This window comes from Eubalaena glacialis, chromosome 7 (assembly GCF_028564815.1).
Source record: "Eubalaena glacialis isolate mEubGla1 chromosome 7, mEubGla1.1.hap2.+ XY, whole genome shotgun sequence".
Lineage (NCBI taxonomy): Eukaryota > Metazoa > Chordata > Mammalia > Artiodactyla > Balaenidae > Eubalaena > Eubalaena glacialis.
In genome coordinates this window covers 35,971,858-35,990,582 of record NC_083722.1, presented here as the reverse complement: position 1 = coordinate 35,990,582, position 18,725 = coordinate 35,971,858, and the positions used below count along the sequence as shown (strand labels likewise).

Here is an 18,725-nt window from a genome sequence, read left to right as displayed (position 1 = left end):
GAACTCACTTCATCTATACAACAGCCTTCCTCGTGAGGCAGATCTTGCTATTATCATTTCCATTTCACATATGAGGACACTGAGGCCCAGGGAGGGAGAGTAGAGTGGAGACGGTCCCACTTTTCTGGGGACTAAGGGGTGTCCTTAGATGTGAGACTATCCCAGGACAGTCTCGGGAAAATCGGGACTATTTGGTCACTCCAAGGTGAAGTCACTTGCCCAAGGTCACACAAGAGTGAGTGGGAAGATGGGATTGAGTCTCGCTCTGGACCTCCCACACAGCACGAGCTGCACTGCCTTTTAGACGGGCCTGCTTCCCCGCCAGATGGTGGGGTCGCGTTTTGTACATTTCTGTCTCTAAGCTTCGCACCGAGGAGATGTTTGTTGGTGATTGAGCTAGATGTTGGAGATAATTTAAAAACAAAAACAAAAACAAATGAGTGAGATGCAGCCCCTGCACTAAGGGAGCATCTAGTCAGATAGGTTTCTCACGTCATGGAGCCCCCAGTCTGATGAAGGGGTTTCCAATTGGGGGCAGGGTCTGTCCCTTCCACCCTGACTTCTCTGCAGGGCCCAGAACAGGGTTTCCGGGAGGCTTTTTCCCCTTCCCTCGTGCTGCTGTCCCCACCCAGGCTGAGGCAGGCAAGTGTGACGGGGTTGGCCTGGCACCTCCACTCTCACTACCCAGAGCATGAGCTGGATCCTGGACCAGGGCAGCTGGACTGATTCCTCCGAGCATTAATTCAGTGCTTTGAGCCTCTGTCCCCACCACCTGGCTCCAGTTTGGCTCAAGGAGAAGGTGAGAAATTGATGAACTGGGTGCTCGGATCAATCCAGCCCTTGCAGGGAGCAGACGGCACTTTCCAAGCGTTCATGGCAAAGAATGTCACGAAGGAAGTGTGTACAGTGCGGGCAGGTCTAAGCGATGGTGCGGCTCCCAGGGACTAGCAATAGGGGGTAGTTGTTACCCCCTCTAGGCCTGACGGGGCAAGGAAGGGCGATCTTACGAGAACCCAGCCAATGCTGCTACGCTGGGAAAGGGGCCACCGGACACTGTGCCCTTAGGTGAGGAACACAGCCACTGCCGAACCCAGGACCCAGAGGGAGAGGGGAGCAAATACCCTGACTTTTCCCCGCCACCTCCCCCCATCACTTTCCTTCTCAGGCTTAATCAAGTCTGAAGCCAAAGATCAAATGGGCCTGGGTGACACAGTCCTTGGGGGTCAGCCCCTGTCCCGCACCCTGGAAGGTTCAGGGGCTCAGAGACAGTCAGAGGGTAGATGGGGAGAGAAGCCCAGAGAGATTAACAGCCAGAGTGCTGCTGGCGGCTCCCGCCCACCCATCTCTGCTGCCCACCCCACCTCACCCCTGGGGCAGTTACCCAACCCAAGAGGCCCTGGCTGGTGGGCGGATCGGGGAGTTGCCCCTCCAAGACTCACACTAACACTCTCATTTTACAATCTGTGTCCTTGCTTCCCAGAACTTTGGCAAATTTATTCCCTCCATCCCCTCCTTATTTCCTGCCCCTCCCAAGTCCACTGGAGGGGCCAAAGGGCAGGCAGGTCCAGGAGGTCCTCTGGGAAGAAGGGGCGCGGAAGGGCTTCATCAACTGCCAGATGAAAGAGGGTGGAGGGGCAGAGGCTTCAGTCCAAGAAGAAGAGAAAGCAGGGGAAACAAATATTTCTGAGCCCTATACTGTGCTAGATACAACATGGGCGCTTTCTCATCCATTACTCATTTCCTCACATTCTTCAAAACATTCCTGAGGTTGGTATCAGGATTTCCATTTTAAGGATGGGAAGACTGAGGCTCAGGCTCGAGGTTATGTGACTTCTCAAACATCGTACAGCAAGCGATAGAGTCAGGGTAGAGACTCACATCTGCCCGAGTCCAGGGAAGGATTACATGAGGTATAATAAAAGTTGGTCTGAAAAGATGTGAAAAGGTTGGAATGTGGGCAAAGGCTGAACAGGATCCTACCCCCAGGGCCAGACAGAGGGCAGGAGGCTGGGTCAGTGGCTGGAGGGGAGCCAGTTCGCACAGTGTTGTTTTCGTACTTCTGGAGAATGTGCTGGGGGGTGGGCGGGGTGAGGGGAGCATCCCTGGTGCCCTACAAGAGCCACAGCCAGCTCCAGCTGCTGTTCCTGCCTGCAGGCTGTGAGCTCCAATGGGTCCCAGAAGGCTTGGGAGAGATTTTTTGATTGGAGTGGAAGTCGGTGCTGGTAATCTTGGGCAAAGACCCTAGGGATGAGCTGAGAAGGCCTCGGGGGAAGGAAGGGTGGCTGTCTTCTTGGCTCCAAAGAACAATTTTAAGTGAGATGAGTTTCTCCCAGCAAAAGGCAAAGGAGAGACAGGAGATAAGGGAGTTCTGCAATGTGTATTGCGGGAGGGAGAAGGAGGGTCGGTGAGGTCAGAGGCCCAGGGACCAGCACCGTATATACATGGTGGGTGGGATGGCCTGGGGCGGGAGGCCCAGGACCAGCCCTGTGGGTGGGTGGGTGGATCTGTGGGCTGGGAGGTCTTGGGGCCAGCAGTGTGGGGGCTTTGGGGAGGGTGGGAGGGGCGGTCAGTGGGGCCGACTTCAGCTCAGTGCTCTCCAGGCCTGGAGCCCGGGGTGGAACCTGGTGTGGTAAGGTCCGAGGGGAATTGGGAATGAGGGAGTCTCAGCATAGCTCTTGGCCCAGACTGAGGCATCCTCCAGCTCCCACTGAGTCGAGCCCTTCTCTGTCCTGGCTCCTAAAATGAATGGACATCCTTCCCCCAGCCGGGCCTTCAGCATCAGATGGGCCGTGAGGGTAGGGGCAGGGGCCTGGTGAACTTGTGTGTGTGTGTGTGTGTGTGTGTGTGTCTGAAAGAGAGAGAGGAGAGAGATCTCTTGGATCCAAACTCTTAAGACAGCCCCAGGAGACGGGTCGGGCCAGGAGGAACTGCCCTCCCTGAAATGTGGTTAATTAGAACAATCCAGACGAAAGCTGAGGGTGTAGAAGTAGTAAGGCTCAGACTCCCTGAAGCCAACCTCTTCTTCTACAGATGACCCCCAGGCCAGGCCCTCATTACCTCCCAGAAGACTGGCAGCAAAAGTTAAGATTACCCACGCACGGGGACCTGTGGCTACCTCTGGTCTTAACATCCATCGAAGATCTCATTTTCCCCATTTTAAAACAGCATTAAATAAATAGCTCCTTTCTCACAGAGTTGATGGGAGAAGAAAATGACCAAGAGCTTAGAATAGCATCTGATGCTTACTAAGCACAGAATAAATGTTAGGAAATGATAATGATCATAAAAGATGCCACTGTTTTAAAGGGAACCACTGTTTGACATTGGGTCTGATCTTGTCCCGGCTGTGCTGGAGCCACAGAGCCCATCCAGGAGGGAAGGCAGAGGCAGCAGCTGGCTGGTGTGAGGGGTCTGCCTGCCCCTCCGCATTGTGGTCCCCTGGCCCTGCACTTGCACGCTCAGCACACACTTCCTGGCCTCTGCTAGGAGGTTCCCCTGTGACTCATGCGGGTCCAGGCCCCTCATCCCGGCCAGCAGCACTATAGCATCAGCCTGGGAGCCCCCAAGGGCAGGGCTCCATCCTGCATCACCACTTGCTCAGCCCAGCCCGCCTGGCCAGCCCCCAGCCCCGAGAGGGGTCATCAGAGGCGCTGCCTGTCACCTGGCTGGCGGCCTGCACAGTGTCCGCCTCCTGCCCCGGCCACTGGGCCTGCCATGGACCGCCAGCAGCTGACATGCACATCATGCTTCCTCTGGGCTGACGCACATTCTTCTGGTACTTTGCACAGTCACTCGTTTAATCCCGGGAGATCAGCTCTGCTCTTATCTCCATTTTTCAGAGGAGAAAACTGATGCAAAGAAACTTTAAGTGGTTTGTCCAGGATCACAGGGCTGGTGGGTGAGCCAGGCAGGCTGGCTCTAAACTCGCGCCCTTTACAACCACAGTATACTGCTCTGAGGGGCCCCTTTCCTTCCTCCTCCAGGACTTGGAGGCCCAGGCTGTGTGAGGAAATGAATGACTTGGTTCCTTACCGGCACACTGAGCACAGCTCTCTGGCTGACCCTATTGTGGCATCATCGCTCCACGTGGGAAAGACCTCGCTGCCCGTTCTGCTCTATGATTTCTGTCCTAAGGTCGCCTTTTCTGTTCTCGTGCCTTTCCCAGATCCCGACTTCGTTACTCTATTTCTCCCGCCACTCTACAACCCCTCACTGTTCACCTGTGTCCCCTCCCCACTACCCCTCCCCACTTCCGGATCTGTACTTAGAGTTCCAGCGACTCTTCTCATTGGCTGTGGAGCAGACGTCTGTAAGGAACTGGCCAATCAAGAAGCCTTCTTCTGCTCCGCCCCCAGCACCACAGGTTGTAAGTTCCCTCTGGGGCAGGCATTCCGAGCAGGGGCAGGAGTGTGCACCGGTGAAGGGCTTGGTGGGGAGAGGGGGACTCTGTCTAGAGAGGCTAGGCGTGAGGAGAAAGGGGTTCAAGGCAAGACAGAGTTGGGACCACAGAGGCCAACCCAGCACTCCAGTCTCTCCCTCTCTCCCAGTTTTGAATTGCTAGGTCCTCCTTCTGGAGTGTGCTAAGTATCAATACAAGGGATGCCACTTCCAGACCTCCAGCAATCTCTTCCTCACCTCCACTTTCCTCTGCCCAGCCTGTGGGCCTTAAGAAGTGGGCATGGGGGGCTTCCCTGGTGGCGCACTGGTTGAGAATCTGCCTGCCAATGCAGGGGACACGGGTTCGAGCCCTGGTCTGGGAGGATCCCACATGCCGCGGAGCAACTGGGCCCGTGAGCCACAGCTACTGAGCCTGCGCGTCTGGAGCCTGTGCTCCGCAACGGGAGAGGCCGCGATAGTGAGAGGCCCGCGCACCGCGATGAAGAGTGGCCCCCGCTCGCCGCAACTAGAGAAAGCCCTCGCACAGAAAAACGAAGACCCAACACAGCCAAAAAAAAAAAATAAATAATTAATTAATTAATTGAAAAGATAATAATAATAATTGAGTAAATGGTGGCTACTTGATAGGTCCTAAAAATGTAAAATATTAAAAAAAAAAAAAAAAAAAAAAGAAGTGGGCATGGACCCTGCTGTTTACTCGCTGGTGTTTGCTCCTGGGTCTGGCCTTGGTCCACTTTGGCCCAGGCCAGTTGGCACAAGCTGGATGGTGTAACAGCCCTTCCTTCTTCCCTGGCCAAGAGGCTGCCCCAGACGCAGTTCCAGGAGGGCCCTGAGGCTGAGGGGTTCGTCACAGGGAGGGGCCACATGGAGCCCCTCCCAGGTCCCTGTGATGCTACCTATAGGATGGTAGAGGGGAGCAGAGTTGCAGATGCCCACTGAGGCCAAGAACCCAGCTGCCCCAGGTGATCTGTAGGTGCTGTCTGGTACTGCCAGGGCCTCCTGGCTGGGCTTGGGTTCCTGGGTGAGGTGGGGACCACACAGCTATGTGCTGCTTTAGTGGCAACCCTGAGTGAGAGACAGAAATGCTTAGGGTGAGATGCTCTGCAAACAGAAGTGACCCCTGCAAACCCTACCTGGCTTTGCAAACTGTGGTTGGAGCATTCAAATGCAGTGGAGCATGTTGAGGCAGGAGGAGCCCACTGGCCTGTCCTGGGCTTTTCTGTGGTGTGAGTGAGTGATAGAGCAAGAATTTAGCAGCCAAACTGGGACCAGCTGCCTGCTGGCTGTATCAACCTTGAGAGTTATCAGCAAATCTTTAGTGAGTTTACCTGGAAGGTCTCTGGGGTTGTGGGGGCCTGCAGTGCGACCCTCAATCCGTTCCCTCCACCAGTCCTGGGCAAACTCACCTGGGGAGGGAGTGATATCTCTTTATGTATACTCCAGTCTCAGAAGCTGCCTTTGTCTCTGGTGCGTGTGTCATCCGGAATTGGAATTAGATTTGGTTATGAGTGACAGAAAAACCCAATTAATAGTGTTTTAAATAAGATCAACATTTATTTCTCTCTTACATAAATGAAGTCTGGTGGTATTCAGTCCAGGTTTGTTATGGTGGCTCTGCAAACATCAGGAATCCAGGCTCTTTCTACCTTATTGTGTCACCAATCTCAAACATGGCCTCTACCTTATGGTGCAACATGGCTGCCAGAGCTCCAGCCACCGTATCAGCATTGCAGCCAGCTAGAAGAAGGACGTGGTAAAGAGGAGCATCCCACACACACTGAAAGTCACATCCGTAATAAGTCACACAGAATACTTCTCTGTGTATCCTGTTGGGCAAAATTTAATCATATAGCTGCACCTAGCTTTAAAGGAAGACCAAAAAATGTAGATTTTAGTCTGGGTGGTCTTATGCCAAGCTTAAAATCAGGGATCTTGCTGCTGAAGAAGAAGGTGGAACAAATAGAATATAGCTAGCTGTCCTTTCCAGAGCATGAGACTTGAACAGAGGGTTCTGGGAGATTCATGATTACAGGTCCCTTCAGATAGCAGCCTGGCTGTGAGGAGTGGGGCTCTGCCTCCCCATCCAGGCCCTGCCTCCAGCTTCGGGGCTTGAAGTTCCCCTTAGAGCTGTGGCAGTAGCAGGGATACGATCCTCGTGGAGCCTCCAGCAGGGAGAGGATCAGTTTGATGATCAAGGCCAGCCATGCCATCCCAAAGAGGATCCACAGAGACACTGTGTTCTTGTACCACAGAGGGTAATTCCGGGAGGGGTTCATCCCTGGGGGAGAAGCAAGGTCAGAGGACAGAGACCTGGGAAAGTCAGGGCCATGTTCCCAAAACAGAAACAGACATACATGACTTGATGTGTCTGAGCAGAATGTGGGAAGTCCAGACCGGGTTGAGATTGCTGGTCTTGTGGTCACCTCCCTTGGATTCTAGGAAGCCTCCCTGGATTAACTCCTAGGGTTTAGAAGCTAAAATTCCTCTTTGTCTTTCTGAAGGACTCTGTGCTCTATCCCAGTGGTCCTCAAAGTGGGGTCCAGCAGTATCAGCATCCCCTGAGAGTTTGTGAAAAATGTGAATGACTGGATTCCACTCCAGACCTACTGAATCAGAAACTCTGGGGGTGGGCCCAGCAATCTGTGTTTTGACAAACCCTCCAAGAGATCTAATGCCTGCTCTGTGGTTGGCCTGTTTTTGTGTTTGGTTTTCTCATGTCTGAAGGAAGGGAGCTTTCCAGGAGCTTTAGGAAGAAGATTCTCATCCTACATTCTCATCCCAATGCCCTCCATCTGCTTCTCCAGCCTCGCTTTGCATGCCTCTCCCCCTTGAGTGCTGTGCTCTAGTCACCCTGGTCTTTCCCTCATTTCTCCATCTATCATCTTTCCTGCCCCTGAGCCTTTGTACTTGCTGTCCTCTCAGCTCAGAACGCTCTTCATTTCCTCACCCTTCAGATCTCAGCTCAGACTTTACTCCTCAGAGACTAGACTGGGCCCCTGTCTCCCACAGTCTGTATGTTACTTACCCTCTCTGGGCCTCAGCTTCCTCATCTATAAAATGGAGACAAGAAGAGCGTCCACCTTCTAGGACTGTTGCGACTATCATATGGGTTCATATCATAAAGTACGCAGGATGGTGCCTGGCATGTAAGACTTATAGTCAGGTGATTGCTTTCCTCGCCTTTGGATCCCCACACTGTGCCCCAACACAGGCAGGACTGGATAAGGAATGAGTGAGGGAGGGGACGGATGGAGGCTTAGAGAAGCTGTGTCAAGAGCCTACTGCATCACTTAGTTCTTCCCTCTGTGCTGGAGGGTCTATCTTATCAGATCAGGATTGTTCAAAGGGCAGAGATCTGGCCTCTTATTTCCTTGACATCGTCTTCTGTCTCAACTCCCTGTACCACCCACACCTCTGTCCACCCCCTATCCTGCCCTGCTGGCCCCAACACAACCTCTTTTCCCTGTCTTCCCCGGCCTGAGCCCCTCTCCTGGGCCCCAGCTCGGGGATGAGCCCACAGCCCTGGGCCCGACATCACCGCCTGGCAGGAGCTGGGATTGGATTAGGCTGATTGGGTTACACGGCCACCATTCCGCTGGCGGTCCCAAATGAGATCAGCCGTGAGCCAGCTCTCTGCCCTGGCTGCCTGTCAGCTCGACTTGCTCCTGGCAACGGAGGGGAGGAGGTGTTCTTCTCCCCTCTTATTTCATTTTTTTTAGCCGAAATCATAAGTGGCAGGAGACCTGGCAGCTGGCAAGGCGCTCAACGGAATTGCAAATGCAATTGGGGGAAGCGGAGGCTGTGGGGCTAGGGAGGAGCATGCGGCTGGGACCTGGGAGCTGTCCTGGTCACGGCGTTGGGGCCAAGAGGAGCGACTGTGAAGACAACACGCCCTGTGGCTGCTGACACAGGACAGTGGACGCCCAGAGTCCAGGTGGTGGACCTCGGCATTCCCATCCAAGAAAGGGGTTTTGCCCTATCCCTGGAGGACAAGGAAGGCTGAGAGACATGGGGAAGAAGTGAGGGTGGGTTGTCCCCTCTGAGCTACGGAAGATTCTAGAACATATGTGTATGAGGATCCCTGGCTTGGGAGTCTATCCTAGATCTGTCCTTGGCTTGCCTGCTCTATGACCTTAATCAACTTCTTTCCCCTCTCTGGGTCTGTAGATGAAGCAGTCGGGGCCTGGTTGTACAGGTTGGGCACTGCACAACCCTAAATGGTTGCCATTCACACAGAGCATCATGAGGATGGCACCCAGGGACTGTTCCAACCTCTGTCCTTGTCCCCCCTTAACTCTTATGATCTTTAAAAATGACAAGTATTATCATGTCACCTGCCCAGCTCCTCTGAAAACCATAAGTGCTTTCCTTTAGTCTTAGGACAGAGTCCAAAATCCGTGACTCGGCCTGTGAGGCCCTCTATGTGACCGGGCCCTGCCTCCCTCTCCACTCTGAGCTCTCCCCTTCTACACTGGACATGGGCGACCATGAAATACTCTTCCGACCAGCCCAGCCATAACAGCCTCAACCCAGGGCTGTGTGATTTACAGAGGGCAAGTGAGGGTACGTGTGGTCACTTGTCATGAGACACTGAGATGGCTGCAGAGGGAAAAGTGTGAGTAGCACATCTCTGGAGATGTGGTGAAGGGGACAGTTCTGCCTGTTGCTACTCGGTGGGAGTGGGCTGCCCAGCAGTCCCTCTGGACTTAAAGGGCCCTCGTGGGTTCATACCAGGCCTTCTCAGTCAGAGTTTTGGTGGAAGGGGACTCTGGGGGCCCTGCGCCTCATACACCAGCCTCCCTGCCCTGCCAATCCCCACAGGGTGGCTCACAGGGTAGAGGGACCCTGATCAGCCCTCCTCACTCCTGCAGCTGTGTGGATGTCTCTGCCGCCCCTGCCCCCCGCCCCCCCGGTGGTGGCAGAGGCCTTGCCTCACATTTCCAGGTTGCCCATGTCTAGAGAGGCCTGCCCCCTCCTCCCCCTGCCCTGCCTTCCCTCAGGGGGCTGTGGGGCCTCTGGACATCCTCACAGAGTGTCCTCAGTAACCCCATAAAGGTTCCTCCAGGCAAGCTTCTAGGGGAGCCTGCTGTCAGCTATTCCCATCTAGGACCAAACTTTGGGAGCCCTAGTGATCCGTGGGCACAAAGAGACTGCAGTTGGGGGTCCCATTCCCTCTTCTCCTCCCGCCTCCTTGCACTGGGCACCCTCAGCGAACAAGGACTTGTGGGTTTAGGACAATCACTGGGGGCACATCCTGAGTTTCATCCTTTGAGCCCTGGGGTAAGGTGGAGGGCAGTCAGTGGAGGGGGGCAGCTGTTGCAGGAAAGCACTGAAGGTTTTCAGAGGATCTGGGCAGGTGACATGATAGCACTTGTCATTTTTAAAGGTAATAAGAGCCAAGGGAGGACAAGGACAGAGGCTGTACCAGTCCATGGGTGCCATCCTCATCGTGTTCTGTGTGAATAGCAACCCGTTAGGGTTGTGCAGTGCCCAACCTGCACAACCAGCCATATGCAACAGCCCTGCCTAGACTAGGGAAATGGCAGTGGGAACAGAGAGGAGAGGACATATCCAAAACTCATTCTCTGAGCTCTGAGGGGGGCAGATGCGGCCCTTGGGGACGGTGGGCTCAGCTCTCCTCAGATACATCTCTCCTCTCTGAGGGTAGGAGTGATAGCATGACCCACTTGACCCACTTGGAGGAAACTGTCTCAAAGATTCTCTTCCAGAGCAACAGCCTCCCTTCCAAGATAGAGGATATCAGGAAGGGGCAGCATGATGCCCCTGACACCGGACCTTGCTTCCTGGGGAAGGAGAGGTTTAGGGAAGGGGACTTTGCACACAGGCCAGAAAACACTGAGGAGTCTTAGACATCACCTAGCCCAGCCCCTCATTTTATAGACAGGAACACTGAGGCCCAGAGAGGGGATATGTGAGGCTGTCTGGAAAGGGTTAAGAGTTCTGGAGTCAGATCAGAAGTCATATCCTACTAGCTGTGCAATCTCAGGCAAACATCTTGGCCTCTCTGAGCTTCATCTTCCTCCTCAGTAAAATGCGGTAACAATCATCACTCTCGGTTGCTTAATGGGCTAGCTGTTTGTTACTTTGGTAGGACCTCATTTCAATATTCCAGGCTGGGTTCTGATTGTTTCTGAAGGAGAGCAGAAGGGCAGGACCTCCTCCTCACTTTAGGGCCAGAGATCTGAAGGAGGGCACAGAGCCCCTTGAGGCCAGTGTGGTGGTGCCAGTGGCCACTGCTCATTTGGTGACCCTTTTAGGGGCGGGGAGTGAAGGGGGATGGGGCTGAGCTGGGGGTCCAGCCACCCCTGCGCCCCGCAGAATGTCCCTCTGCTGCCACCTGCTGGGCAACTGCCTTAGCTTTTTTATGCAAGGACAGTCGCTTCCGGGGGCCCTTGACTTGCCGACGATGGGTGATGACCACTGATTAAACCCCACCTTGGACCCTCTGGACCACACAGCCCTTTCTTACTGACAGAGTTTGGAGTCCAATTGTTTGGGGGTTAGGGGAGGCTGGGATTTTCTGATTCTCCCAGACTCTCCTGCCAGACCCCCTGGGCTGTGATGTGGGCTTCGTGGCCCTGAACCCAGGGGCATTTCGTGGGGCGGGGTGAAGTGGGGGGGGAGAGACCCTGGGACAATGATGGACGGGGGAGAGAACTCAGGGCCCCCCTTTATCTGATGAGCTTTAAGACTAATAGGTGAGCCTGTGGAATTCTCAGGCTTTTCAGGATGGCCATAAGTGTGGCTTACAGCCTGAGGCACAGGGTTCAAACTCCAGTTTTAGCTGGGTGACCTTAGCCCTATCACACCACAAAGGCAAGTTGAACCTGCCAAAGCCCGTGTCCTCTGGACTTTGGGCCCGCAAACCCCTACAGGGCCTGGCATGCAGCAGGTGCCCAGGGACGCGGACTACGGGCAGACGGGTGGAGGGCGCTCCTCCCGCCTCCCGCTGGGGGTTCTCACCAATCACGTAGTCGCCGAAGCCCACGGTGCTGAGGGTGATGAAGGAGAAGTAGAAGCCCTCCACGTAGCTCCAGCCCTCCACGTGGGAGAAGAGCAGCGGGGGCAGCAGCAGGAAAAGCAGGAGGCCGGACAGGAGAGCGCTGGAGCCCACCAGCCACCGGGCCTTGGCCGGGTCCTGAGGGTGCACGCAGCGCCCAGCCCCCATGAGGCCTCTGCTCAGCGCATGGGGCCGGGGGCAGACAGCCTGGGGGGTACCGAGCCGACGGCAGGGTGAGCGCCACCCTCGTAAGAAGGGGGCTGCCTCTGGGGCCTCTCCACCTGGCGTGAGTTCTCCAGGCTCCTGGACAAGGCCTTGGCTAGGTCCAGGTCCCACTGTGTCTCCCCACTGATGCCCCTTTATTACTGAAGACCCCTGTTCTGGGCAGTGACCCCAACCCCACCACACTCCCACCAGTAACCCCGATTCCCGGAAGGACCCCTTGCTCCCACCAATGAACCCTTTCACCCACCACGGTCATCATTTTCTACCAGAGACTCTCCCTCCGGGTAGTGACAACCTGGCCATCCATGGCCCCGATTCCCTCCACAGCCCCCCATTCTAGAAGTGACCCGTCCTTCGCCCCTGTTCCTGCAGCCCCCTCACCTTCCAGGTGCCCCCCAGCATGCGGGCGCAGCTGTGCACCCCGTGCTGCATGAGATGCCCCAGTCGGCTGAGCACCACGAGGTTGAGCGGGATCCCCACGAGAGCAAAGAGGACGCAGAAGAGGCGGGCGCCCATCGTGCGGGGGCTCAGGTTGCCATAGCCTGAGGCCAGAGGGGGACACTTCAGGAGGCCTTTCCGCCTTCAGGGGCCCCCGTTCCTAACCCGCTACGGACATGGCAGCTGGTATGTATCATGGCCTTCCCTTCCCATGCAGGGCACTATACTTGCTCCCTCGGTCCAGCCTCAGCCACCCTTCCCAATGCAGATTATGCCCAGATTGACAGATTGGAAAACCAAAGCTCTAGGAGGGGCTGTGTGCATGAGCTCACACCACAAAGTGTGAGAATCCCGTCTGTCCTCGCTTCGTTTCCTCCCTCCCTGGGTGGGCAGAGGCATGCGGGAGAGGGGTGCGGGAGAGGGGTGCGGGAGAGGGATGCGGGAGAGGGGTGCGGGAGAGGGGTGCGGGAGAGGGATGCGGGAGAGGGGTGCGGGAGAGGGATGCGGGAGAGGGGTGCGGGAGAGGGATGCGGGAGAGGGGTGCGGGAGAGGGGTGCGGGAGCCTGCAGAGCCTCCAGCCACTTCCTTCAGGATAGATCTGTTAGAGTCTCATGCGTTCCCTCACAATGGGATATCAGCCCCCCATTGGCAGCAGGGACTTGCCGGCTTTGCTCATCACTGTATCTCCAGCACCTAGAACTATCTGGACCATGCTAGGGACTCAGTCTTTTTGTTGAATGAATGGATGGGTAGCTGAGTGAATAAATGAGCAAGTTGGTGATGGGTTTTATAGATGATAAATGATTTCAGGGCTCAGGCCCATCCTGCTGGCCCAGAAGTATCTGTGTGCCTGTCAGACCCTGTTTCATTCTAGGGCTTGGAAAGTACAGCCCTCCCAGGGTGCTGGTCTTAGGGTAACAGGGGTGCCAAGGAGGCAGCCCGCTGCTGCGCCTCTCAGGACCCCTTCCTTCCCTCGTGGACTGTCCCACATGTACCCGCTCTCCCATCTCCCCTCTCCCCCTCCTTTGTCTGCATTTTCTCCGTGTGTGTGTGTGTGTGTCCATGTGAGTGTGTGTGTGGTCGGAATCAGAATCATGAACTTCCCTATTGTCCATCTCTGAATGGCTGTCTCTTTTCTCCTGCCATTTAGAATTCCCACCCTAAGGGTAGGTGCTGTTGGAAAGGGCAAGGATGGCCCCCAGGTGGGTTTTGAACTCCAACCCTGTGGCTTACTAGCTACATGATCTTGAGGAAGTTGTGCAACTTCTTTGTCTCAGCTTCCTCATCCGTGAGGAGAAGAAGAAGCCTTATCCTTGGAGGTTGGACCATATGGACAAAATGAGATCTCAAGTATAAAAGTGCTCCTTACGGTGCCTGGTACGTAGACCAGGCGTGTGGGGTAGGGTGGAGACCCCTTCCCCAGCCCTCCTCCCCCTCAGAGCCGGCCCAGACAGCTTTAGGGCAGCACTGAGTGGAGAGAAGAGACAGGGACAAAGTCCACATTAGGAATGGTAGAGCTGGGAAGAGAGGCTGCGAAACTCGGAATTAGGTGGGCCGAAGTCACGGGGCCAGGGCAGAGGGTGTAGGAGGTGTGGGGTTCAGAGATGAGAGACCCCCGCACATCTGGGAGACATGGCCCACAGTGACTGTGCAGCAACATCCCCTCCTGCTCTGGAGCTCAATGAATGGTGGTAGAATGGGTATTTTTGGAATTCGTTATGTCAGCATTTGTTGAGCACCCACTGTATGCCGGGCCTTGTACTAGACCCGGGGGTGTAAGGGTGTATGAACACCATCCTGCCCCAACCTTCCGGGGCGCAGGGCCCATGGAGTCGAGGGGCCTCCCAAGCATGCTTGCTTCAAGGTGGAGGACTGCCCAAGCCCCCGGCAGCCTGAGATCTGCTTCCAAGAAGTATTATTTAAAGCCACAGGGAGAGTCCTCTGGGTGCATCTGCCTGGGTCCACTCTGGGGAGGAAGCGACTGGGAGTTTCCTGGGACGTGGATGCCGGCCGGAGGTGGTAGCCACCAGTGGTGTCTGCCCGCCACCTGGTGGTGAGTCTGGTGTCATGCAGGCGCTCGGGCCGGGCACCCAGGCGGGGTGATGGGGCAGTCCCTCTGGAGTTATTTCCTGGGTGTCAGAGCTGAAGGATCTAGGCCACTCTTCTTCCCCAGACAACAGCCCCTAGGCACCCACCCAGGACAAGTTCCACCTCTGCTCTCCTGAGGACAGGCCTAGAGATGGGGGAGGGAGATCTAGCCCAGGGGTCCAGGTGTGTGAGGGAGGAAAGGCATTGGAGAGGATGGTGATGGGGGTGAGGGGGTGCCTTAGTGAGCAGTGGGCCACCTTCCCCAAGGCTGCGAACAGCGGGTCAAAAGGCTCTTTCTGCCCCTCCTTCCTCCCCAACTTTCCCTTACCTCCCCTCCGCCTTCACCACTCCCTATCCCAGGCTGAGTGCTGGGTGGGCTTGGCTGAGCAGATCAGGACACTTACAGTGCCCAGCAGCGTCTTTACTGCTACCCGGGGGACCCTCAGCTGCCTGAAAGGCTGTGTGAGGCAGAAGTCCCCAGAGCAGCATTTCACAAACCCCCTGGGGACCTGGGTGCAATGCAGAAGCCGATTCAGCACATCTTCAGTGAGCCCAGGGTTCTGCTCCCAGGCGGTGACCACGCTGCTGCGTCTGTTTACGCTCAGAGTCAGGAGGCCCTAGTAACCTCTCCGAAAGTAACTGGTGCCCTGTCCCTCAGGGGAGGCCACCCTCCCCAGCACCCCCTCCCTGGCCCCATCCTGCTCTTACCGATGGTGGTGATGGTGGACACGGAGAAAAAGAAGGAGCCCACAAACTCCCAGCGCCCCATGCTGGTGGTGTTGTCGAGGACGATGTCCCCATTTTGGTAGGCTTGGATGACGCCCTGGGGGAGAGGCTGTAGTGACCACCAGGCTCTGTGGGGCGATGGGGTCCCTGCACCCAAACACACACACACACACACACACACACATACTCAGACAATGATCCCAGCCTGTCCGGGGCTAGGAGCCTCTTTCCCTCCAACCAGGGGCTCCCCAGGGGCAGGGACCATGGGGACAGCTCCTTCCCCTCTCTTCACCCCAGAACCCAGGTCAGCCCAGGATATCTCACTGGCCGGAAGAACCCCATTTGTTCTCTCCCCGGCTCACTCCTGTTCTTGCAACAAGCCCTGGTCGGTCCCAGCATGTGGTGTATTAGGGGACCTGCAGATGAAGGAGACATGACCTCAGTCTTCAGCAGGACAGAGCCAAAAACTTAACTAACTTTGATACAGTGCAGTCCACGCAGCTTTAGGCACACAGGCAGTGCAGCTGCATGATCCCGGGTAAGATATCCAACTTCTCTGTTCCTCAGTCCCCTTCTCTGTAAAATGGGAGTACTAATCGCACCCACTTCATCGAGTCGTTGAGGGTTAAATGAGGTATTAGGTGTAAAGACTTAGAACAGTCTGGAACATGGAACATGGGAAAGGTTAGCAGTTGCTATCATCGTCATTACCACAAATATAATGCTGTTGGAATACAGATAGGGAAAGTGTGCATTCTGATGGCGGTAGGGGCAGAAGGCTTCATGGAGGGGGTGATGCTTTAGTTGGGCCTTCTTTGAGGGTCGGATAGGACTGTTCCTGGTGGAAGGACGTTTAGGTAAATGGGGCCGCAGGAGCAAAGGCTGGGAGGGAGGACTGGGTCTGGGATGTAGAATAGGGAGACTGAAAGGTAGTTGGCAGCCAGGCCATGCTTGGCTCTGCCATGCCAGGGATGGAGTGGCAGGCCTCCCCCAAGGTCACTGAGCAAAGGGGAGGCAAGCTCAGGTATGTGTGCTCAGTGGCAACTGGCAGCATAGAAGATGCTGGCAGCTGGGAAGGGGAGAGCGTCCTGCAGGGGTGAGTGATGGAGAGGGCCTGGGCTGTATCCTGGCACAGAGTGGTCCAGAAGGCACAGAGAGAAGATATTCAGAAGCCCAGGGCTCTGGCCTTATTTGGTGTGGGTAGTGAGAGAAGCATCTAAGAACTCTGTGAAGGTGTGTGGAGGTGAGGCCAAGGACAGAGATTTAGAACAGGTGGAGGAACAAGGCTGGGAGGAGGAGAACTGCTTGCTCTTGACCCTGCGGGAATTTGAGGGCTGCTAGGAAGTTGCACGCACATGTCTGCACTCAGGGGGTAGATCTGGGTTGGAGACACCACATCCCTACTCCTGGGGATAGTTGAATCCACAGGGGGTTGAGGAAGGAGGTGAAGTGGGGGTGGAGCAGGAGGGCGTGGAGAGGAAGAGATGAGAGCCCCCCAGGGATCCTTGGGAAACACCCACATACACAGATCTGCACTGAGGCAGTACTCATGGCTGACAGCCCCAGTGCCCTGGCTATGAACCTGTGCATTTGTATTTAACCTCTCTGAGCTCAGTTTCTCCATCTCTAAAATGGGGATGATAATAATGGCACCTACCTGTGAGGTAGGTGGGGATGAACCGAGTTAATACAGTAGGAACAGTGCCTGACACACAGTAAGTGCCACACAGAAGCATTTACTATCATTCCCGTTGCCATCATTGTCACGTTCCTTGGGCCCAGGCTGCTGGTAATTGAAGTTCACCACCTTTTCAAGGGGCGTGTCACACAGCCCCCAGGACTAGGCAGTCGGGCTGTATTTGTAGAAGTTGAGATGTAGGGGGTGGAGGTGTCACATCAGATTCTTAACAGAGATAGTCCTTTCCCTGTCCAGCTCCAGGCCCGGCCACAGCGGCCCAGTCCCAGGGCTCAGGACTCTACCTCTTATCCAGTGCCCCCGTCCCTTCCCACCCGACACACTTCCCTGCTACCTTCTGGGGACTAGCTTTGGGTGGGCGACTCTGGAACACAGGCCTTGCCCTCCTCGCCAGAGGAGGCACCGGGACTGCAGGGTGGGGATGTCGGGCTCGGGGCGCAGCTGTCTACACCCGCTGACCAAGCCACGGTCCGGGACGTTGATGCTTCCGCCAAATCTGAGCAGCGCCCCGTCCCTCGTCGCCTGCCCAGAGTTGAAGGAGACCTCCGTCCATCTGTGAGGCCCTGCCCGGAAGAACCCTCGCCTGCCTGTCCTCCTCCCCAGGCCCCGCTGGGTCTCCCCCACCCCCTCAGCAGTCTCTGTCCTCCGTGACCTCTGCATCCTCCCACCCGCCGCCCCCTTCAGCCCCTCCGGGCCTCCGCGGTTGGGGCGGCGCGTCCACCGCCCCCCACCCCCCAGCCCTAAGACTCGGAGAAAACCGGGTTCAGCCGCGGAACGCCCCTGTGTCTGCTGCGCTCTTTCTCTCGGACCCGGGTCTGCGCATTTCGAGTCCCCGGACCCTGGCACGTGCACCTTGGCCCCATTCCACTTAGCCACGGTGCGGGGGGGAAAGAAGGGTGCCCTGCGCCCCTTTCCTCCCAGACTTCAACGGTGGTGCTGTCGGGCTTGCTCATCCTTAGACAACGCTCAGCGCTCTCCGCCGTCCTCGCCTCCAATTCTCAAATTTGCACCTGGGTCTCCGGTGGAAGGGGCCAAGGGTGCCCTTTCGCCCTTCGCCCGCTGTCCGACCTCGACACAGCGCCGCGCGGTCCGCGCTCTGACCTTACGCCGCCCGTACCCGGTCGGCCCCGCCAGCTCTGGACCCCGTTAGTGCGCCCCTTGTCGTCCTCGTCCCCAGATTCGGGTGTGTGCGCCACGCAACTCTCTGGACAGGGAGGGTCACGCCCTCTTGCCCCGAACCGGGGACTCACAGCGCCGCGCTGCGCATTGCTCTCGCCGGAGCTGGGCTCTTTCCATCGGGTCCAGCCCAATTCTGGGGTCCCTACTCCGGTCGTCCCCGCGTCTGTGCCCTCCACTTTCTTTTGGAGAAGTGCTCCCGGCTTTGCCCTGACCGGAGCCGGTGCGTGCCCTCTCGCCGCATGCCTGTGCACCCCGCGCTCCGCTGCGCCAGCCACCCCCCTACTCCCCACCGCGCGCCCGGGCCGCCCCGCTCGCCCCTGACCCGGATCAGCGAGTCCAGCGCCGGGCCATCCAGACAGGTGAAGTTCCGCAGCAGCGCCCACTTGTCGTGCTGGAATCTCTCGCTGGAATCGTGCGCCGCGGGGCTCTCCAGCAGCCAGAACACGCCGGCGCCCAGTGCCAGGTAAGTCAGGTAGGCAAGCAGCAGGAGCAATGTGCCCGGCATCGCGCAGCCCCAGACCCTGCCCTCGGGCGCCTCCCGGGCTCTCCGCCTGCACTCAGCGAGAGAGGCAGGGAGGCCGAAGCCGGGAGCCATGGACCAGGACTGAGGCGGAAAGGAAGGGCTAGGAAGGAGCTGGGCTGGTCCCTTCTCTAGCCAACGCCTGCCTGTGCCCAGTTTTCTCAGCAGAGGAGGTGTGCTGGGGAATGGGACAGCCCTGCCCCACCCCCACCGGGATCCAATCCCAGGGACAAAAAGAGGCCCAGCTGTGGGCATCTGGCCCCGCCTCGAATGTGTGTAGAGTGCCCACCCCCAGGCAGGCCTAGCTCAGGGAGAAGGGGAGGGCTGCTGGGTGACCGCAGGCGCTGGGAGAGAAGGGGCCCAGAGCCTCCCAGCGTCCTGTAGCAAACAGTGGGAGGGACTGCTGCAGACCGCAAGCAGGGTGAAGAGAAAGT

General features: G+C 56.8%; 1 protein-coding gene and 1 long non-coding RNA gene across 2 annotated transcripts; one reads left to right on the top strand and one right to left on the bottom strand.

Moving 5' to 3' along the window:
* The first annotated feature begins 2,128 nt into the window (after window positions 1-2,128).
* Window positions 2,129-5,049, top strand: LOC133094496 (uncharacterized). The gene is made up of 3 exons (XR_009701472.1): window positions 2,129-2,222; window positions 3,984-4,366; window positions 4,731-5,049. It is a non-coding gene; the product is annotated as an uncharacterized LOC133094496 (long non-coding RNA).
* A 1,319-nt stretch (window positions 5,050-6,368) lies between these two features.
* KCNK17 (potassium two pore domain channel subfamily K member 17) lies at window positions 6,369-18,410 on the bottom strand. Its single transcript, XM_061195088.1, has 5 exons — window positions 18,094-18,410; window positions 14,879-14,993; window positions 12,026-12,186; window positions 11,383-11,557; window positions 6,369-6,676 (listed from the first exon to the last, which is right to left on the bottom strand). The coding sequence occupies exons 1-5, from the start codon at window positions 18,364-18,366 to the stop codon at window positions 6,369-6,371; spliced, it is 1,032 nt and encodes a 343-aa protein (XP_061051071.1). The 5' UTR covers window positions 18,367-18,410.
* Window positions 18,411-18,725: the final 315 nt, after the last annotated feature.